Genomic DNA, 7,285 nt, shown 5'->3' with positions numbered 1-7,285 from the left:
TTTCCCTTTAATACTTGAAAATATTCAGTTAAAACTTTTTTTGCTTGTTAAAACATTTAAAAAGTTTGTTTGCACCTGACCTAAATCAGGAACCTGTTGTTATCATTTGTTGATGTGATATAAGTGTTTCTCCGTTCTTGTTTTTTATATATAGATTAGAAAGTTGTTTTTCATGTTTTACATTAGTTATTTTTGGGCACTTGATAGCTTGCTGTTTGTGGTGAGCCAAGGCTTTGTGTTTAATGCTGTATTTTGATCTATAATAGTTTACTTTTAACAAGTTGTGACTTGCCTGTATTCAATGATGGATATGACTGACTCTAAGTGATGGCAAATGCTCAAATAGGGATTTACCCTAGGTTAGCTAAAACGGAAGAATCAACAAAATAACTATAATATCCTGAATCATTTTTAGTTTTTATTACCATTTCTCTTAATTTCTACAGATTTATGTACAGTGTTCATTTCACTAGTTAACAACTGCAATGATTGATTACAACATACGGCACAGCTAGTTATCTCCCTTTTAACAAAACAAGAGAGTTACTTCCCCTTATAACAAATAATAAAATGAGATCAAAAATACAAAACAACAGAATTGCACAAGGAAGGAATTATCATAATGTTAAGTTCTCCATTACTATTTGAAGACTAGCACAAATAAAAATTAACAGGCCTTGTATTCTCATATTCCCAGTCAGACTATTGTTCTTTTTATCTTTTGAAAGATACAGCCCTTAAAAAGACAAATTTCCAAAAAATTATATACCTACCTTCCCCTTAGAGAAAAATATATTATTCAAAGCCAAATTCTGAGAAAAAAATGATGATCATAAAAAAAATTTTGATGACAGAATAATACAAAATTTCTTTAAAATATTGACCAGTTTAATACAGATAAAGCTTTTTATTGATATTGTATGATATATTCACTCAAGTGTAAAGTAGTGCAAGTTTATCAGAGTAGACTTTTCATGTACTTTTGTATATATTTGATAAGTTATAAATAAACAATATCCCTGATAGTTTTTCACAAAGAGGATTTAATAAAGATATGTAATTAAATAAATTATGATTATGAATACAGATTAACTATACATTGTTGAAATAAATATGATTTATTTGTACAAGGCTTAGAAATAGGTGAAATGCAAAACTGTGCCAAGCATTTCTTGCTATTTTAAGCCAAATATAAATAAAATTCATATATTTAAATACAATTGTTTTTTTCATACAGCATTTCTCAAAATAGTTATAAATGTAATATTTCAGGTTAAAACAATTACTGATTTGAAGCAGAAAAAATTGAAATTACAATTGAACATGTCATTAATAAAACTCATAGAGAAACACATCATCAACTTCACAAACAAGGAATTATATGGCCAGAGACTATATAAAGCCAAAGTTTAAACTAAGTGCATTCTGAATGCACAAATAGCATATTTGCAGTATGAATATATTTAATCTGATTTTATCATATAATTTCTAACAATGTCACTTTATATAACTTTAAACCCCTATAAATCTGTATTTGCCTATGAACAGTATCATATAACCTTCTACACGTCTATTTACTTATTATTTCTACCCTATTTTTATATATGATAAATACAGAAGGAATGTTTATTTACGAGACATGGAAACATACGTTACCCCTAACACAAAGGCATAACTGGAATTATTTATACCAAAAACTGTATCACAATATGCTTAAGGTCCCATATACCTTTGTGTTGAAATTAAATAATAAACAGGAAACAAGCTAATGTATATGAATATCTGTGCCTTATAAAATGTATCGTAACAATCAAACAAAAAACAATAACAAAATAATAAATAACATGGAATTCATAATCAGCAAAGAAGTCTGTGTTAAGATCATATCCCTTTTCCGAATATTTTCAAATTGGCCAATCATATCCCTTTTCTGATTTTTTTTTCAAATTGGTCAATTATACCCCTTTTATTATTTTTTTTTCAAATTAGTCAAAATTTGAATCTTGAAATTTTTTATATTTTATAACAAAAAAATAAACATAAAACAATGTTATCTTTGTAACCATTTTAAAACTTTGTCAATATTGAAAAAAATATCTCAAGATTCATTAAATCAGGTGGATACTGTGGATTCATTATTATTTGTTGGGTACCAATTTTCAAAATTTCCTGGGAACAAGTAAACCAAGGGTTTAAATGTTCAACACATTATTTTTTTTCTATAAGATTGTATGCAAACTTTGGAAAAATCACGAAATAAAGTTTCCACAAAAATGCAAGTTTTCCTCAATTTAAGAAAATTAGTACCCATGAAAAATAAATGAATCTATAGTATAAATAATATTTTTACTGTGCAAATACATCAATCATTCTTAAACGATGAAATACCGGTTTGCTCAAATTCAAAGAATAATTAAGACGTAGCCAAGGTATACAATGCCGTTATCTTAACACAAGACTTCTTTGTAAAACAACAAATAAATATAGTAATAATTTGTTCTTTCCAGCAACCTACCCATAATGCCAAGTAAAAAAGTATGTAAATGCCTGTCAAATACTACATAAGGTCAAAGGTCAAGTATGAAAAGTGAGTAACTTTTTATATACATCAGATTACTCCATTAGCTGTACACATCAAGCATATATACTATACATATATATATATTTATCTATATACAATTCATTTATCTACAAATATAGAATTAACATCAATCATTTAGTGAATAATATCTCCTTTTACGAAATTGAAATAAATTTATATCTCTACATAAAATAACACTCAATCCCCCCTTTAAACAAAATATTGCTAAGTATTGACAAAATTTTAATTTTCCAGACTTAAAATTATCATTATTTTTTTACTGCAGTATCATTTTATGTTGGTCTAAATTATTTGTGAAGCAAAGTTTTAATGTCTGTAGAACCCTGATCTTTTTCATGTTTGCCAAAGACAGGAACAGGTCTTGGATCCTGAACATGTAATGATGCCTTAAATGTCCAGGAAAGAAAGATATTGACAAACTGCAGTGCCCGAGTTTAGAGGCAGATTTAGAGGGGTGGTCAAGTCTTAAGGTCATCTGCCATTTCAAGGATTCCCCATCTAAATCTTTTTCTGAGCAAAGATACTTAATAGTATGGACATATGAAGAAATATTTGATTCAGCAATAATACTGTGCCATTTTTTCTACAAACAAAGCAACAGGGGCATGTCTTGAAATATAGCTTAATATTTGATCTAACAAAATCTTAAAAAATTCACAGCAAATGTCTTAAAAAAAAGAAGATCTTTGTATTCTATTAAAATGATAAATTTGCATTGATTGACATTTATCATAAGCATTTCCTTTATTTTAAGCTGCACGATCACTACCTCATATCTGGATTTCCTTGATCATATCTATTAGAATTATAACTAGAGTTCAACCCAAGCAATTATGATTTCAATAGCTACATGACAAGTTGAAAAAGAAAGAAAAAAAGAGAAAGATACTTTTCTTTTTTTTAAGTTAAAATGAAGGATTTTTTTTTGAAGCTTTATCCATATGCCCTTTATAAGAAAACTATAGATACATAATCATTTAAGATCATGAAAAAGTCAAATTGAAAACAATGTTAACAACAAAAAGTATAAAAAAGCTATATCAAAAAATGCATATCAAATACATCTATCCACCAAATGTACAATGCCAGTCTCCAACATCAACTCTTTAAACCCATCACCTTAAAAATGCCTCTTTTATCAACAAAAACTGTCTTAATGGTCAACCTTAAGATTTATAAAAGAAGTCCTCTACTTAAAAAAAAATCTGCAAAAGTTATTAACTTGAAACAAGCCTCCCATCAAATCAAGACTGGTAAAATTTACAAAAGAAAGAATTGATATTTTTTTTTATTAAATACTTATTTGAAATAAAATTATAAAGTTTGAAAATATCTTCTTATTCTGTGGCATATATAACATATGAAATAATTGGAATTTAAAAAAAAATATTAAAAGAGCTATAGAAAAAGCAAAAAAAAAAAATACTTCTGTTTCAATATTTTCAAAGACTAGCATTTCTTTATACCCTGCAAAAAAAATATTGTACCTAATTTTAGATAGATACACCAATATTTATAAATCTAACTTAACATTTGGACCATGACATGTATTTATAAACAAAAGATTAAGCATTCCTTCTTGATATCTAGATGGTCAATATTCAGCACCAAACTGAACACATAAATAAGAATGTTGTCCATACCAAATTTTATTTGTATTACCAGTGGCAATATAACATGAGTTGTAGCAAAATAAAAACTTTTTCTGATCCATGCGAATATGAGCTGAAGGAAATGTTGTCAAATCCTTGTATGAAAAGTGTGGACACAGAATCTGAATTTTAAACAGATAAGAGCTATTTTCTTAATGCATGTAGATTAAAGGTTTGGTAAGCTTGCTTGCTTTGTTTGTAAAAATGTTTGTTCAAGCATCCAATAACATTATACAAGCTGAATCCCCGCCTATTTATTGATGGCAGATGTCAATCTAATTACAATGCTTGAGCAAACATTTATACAAACAAAGCATGCGAGTCAACCAACATTAATACTACATGCATTAGGAAAATAGCTCTAATTATCAGAACTAATGAAATTGGTTTAACTTAGGATGAAAGATTATCTTATGCCATTACATTTTGTACTATTTGAATAAATCTGTCTATATAACTAAATTATACTACAAATAAAATGACCTCACTATGTACATAACTAGCGATAAATATTTGATAGGATTAACAATTCACAGCCGATCTCTGATTATTTTATTGTGTTTATTGAAATGAGCAAGAAAACTTTTAAGCACATACTCATACTATATATAGATATATACTTCAAATCCAAAGATGAAATATTGTGTCTGATCACAAGCTACATACCACAAACAAACTATTTATATTTTGTTCATACTGCTTGACCTATAACATTCTAAAGTTCTCTAACAGGTGATGTCTTAAATGGTCAGAATTGATATTTCATAATATGAGCTGGGTGTGATAGATATTGACCTTATGCAAGTGTATGTATACATGTACATATGTAAGTCTTTCATTAATTTTGGAACATTCAAATACTAAATAAAGATGAATTTTGGTCTTTTTTGTAGGGAACTTATCTAACAACTCAATTTTCAAACAGTTACAGACTTTCCCTATAGATTTAATAAATCCAAAATTGGTAAATAGATGTATTGATATCTATTTGCATTAGGTCAATTTCTATCTGGCACAGCTCATATGCTAGATCAATAATCTTTACATTATATACCTAAGTTCTAACATCTTAATTATCTTTGGGTAATTTAAGAAAATAAAGTATAATTGATTATAACATATTCCTATAATTAGTATTGCACTAATGCAGACTTGTATATTATTGCACACTAATACTTATAAGAGTCAGAAAATTTTAAATGCTTTTATGTTGTGAAAATGTAATTGGGAAAAATGCCACATTGATTAAAATTCACATGTTAAATATTCAACTTCTTGATTAATTAATATAACAGTTTTGTCTGATCAGCAACTATCACATTAATAAATGCAAGCAATAATTTCAGTGATGACAGTATTCTTTTAGAGGGAAATAGAAAGCAGCTGTGTATATGATGTTAGATTTGTTATACTATAGTATCATTGACAGAAACTAGATTTTTTTGAATCTGAAAAACTGAATAAAAATGTTTTGTTGGTTTGTAAAACATTAAAGCTTTAAAAAGTAATATCCTTCTAAGTTTAAGGGGGTAGACCTTGGTTCAGGAAGATAACTCTTTAATTCAGTTCAGCGTTTGTAAAAGTCAAGTTCATCAATGTATTTTAAGCATTTACCAGAAACAGATTTAAAATAATCTATGTAACCTAGAAGCTTAGAATAATTTTTTGAAAATGGTTGACACAAACGTACTGATGATTTTAAGAGTTATTTCCCTTAACCTAGGTCTACCTCCTTAAGAATTTGTTTTTGAATTTATATAATCTGTTATTAGTATTTCATGGAGTTATAGGTCAAATGTTCAACCATGAGAACCTACTCATTCATTTTTTTCAAAATTTGTACTGGAATGCTTCCATTATCAAGAGTAGAACTAATTGTGTAGACTTATAGACTAGCTAAATAACTAAAAGAAACAAATTAATTGAAAACAGTCAATAAAAAATTGCATTTTCCCAATAAAATAATGAATATATATTTCTTAATATAAAAAAAAACACTCTACACATACAAATCAGAATATTTCAATAAACAGAAAAAATACTCTAGACCTTATAAATATCTTAAATTTATAATTATTGCACAAACTAGGTTCCATAACACCATTATTCATTTCTAGTTGTCATGACAACTAATATAACCATAGCAACTGTTTGTCATGGGTGGAGCATTACAGTAACATATCTGTGTTAGGATGGCAACACTTATCCTACAGTTTTGCTACCTCTGCAAACTCTGATGATCTTTTGCCATGGCAGAATCAAAACTTTGCCATTGTATGCTATGAATCTTAATCATGATGACGTGGCTGTCAACGATTGGTGTGCTGAGAATTAAAACTGATACCACTTTTTGTCTTTGTATTTTAACATTATTGCATGTGAAGCACTTGAGAAGCTTTCTGCATTTTGTAACATTTGTTCTGTCCGTTCACCAAGTTCTCCAAGTTTCTCTCCCCTCTCCAAGAATAACTGGAAAATATTCAAGTAATGTAGACATCATTATACAAATAAGTGTAATACATTATGTTTCAATAACTCTTTAAAAAGAATAGGTCGATAGGGGGCACTGACTGACCTAAAGGTTGGGGGGGGGGGGGGGGGGAGGGGGGGGGCACTCCAGTCATGCTTAAGTGATTCCCTATATAATCAACCAAATTTTTCCCACAAAAAGGGGGGAGGGGCCTGGGCCCCCCCAGGCCCCCCACATGAATCCGCCTATGACTGTACACATAAGAGCGCTAACAATAAATTTTTCCATATCATTTTAAAATATTTCCTAGGGGCATAACTCTTTTAAAAGTGATGCTTGGCACTTATGTTCAAACTTGTATAAGACATTTCTGATCTAAACCTACTAAGTTACATAAAAATTTGGCCAGAATAGTACACATGAGAGGGCTAACAATGCAATTTTCTGGATGGACGTCCAGTACTTCCATGTCCCCTACAATGTGTTGCACAGGGGACAATAAATTGATGTCTTTTTACATAATTAACTCATTCATTGTTGATACAATATTCAGAAGCAAAC

At 28.8% G+C, this 7,285-nt stretch overlaps 1 protein-coding gene across 9 annotated transcripts in view; it reads right to left on the bottom strand.

The window, feature by feature from the left end:
- Positions 1–405: 405 nt before the first annotated feature.
- The window catches only part of LOC143047554 (syntaxin-binding protein 5-like), a 91,320-nt gene continuing 84,440 nt past the window's right edge, over positions 406–7,285 (bottom strand). For all 9 annotated transcript variants that reach the window (XM_076220624.1, XM_076220626.1, XM_076220627.1 and 6 more), the window contains one exon: positions 406–6,723. In XM_076220624.1, the coding sequence (XP_076076739.1) occupies positions 6,586–6,723 (138 nt within the window). In that variant the 3' untranslated portion in view covers positions 406–6,585. The remainder of the gene's footprint in view (positions 6,724–7,285) is intronic.

Source organism: Mytilus galloprovincialis, chromosome 10, assembly GCF_965363235.1.
Source record: "Mytilus galloprovincialis chromosome 10, xbMytGall1.hap1.1, whole genome shotgun sequence".
NCBI classification, from domain to species: Eukaryota; Metazoa; Mollusca; class Bivalvia; order Mytilida; family Mytilidae; genus Mytilus; species Mytilus galloprovincialis.
Note: the sequence above shows the minus strand (reverse complement) of the source record. Positions and strands in the feature narration are given on the sequence as shown.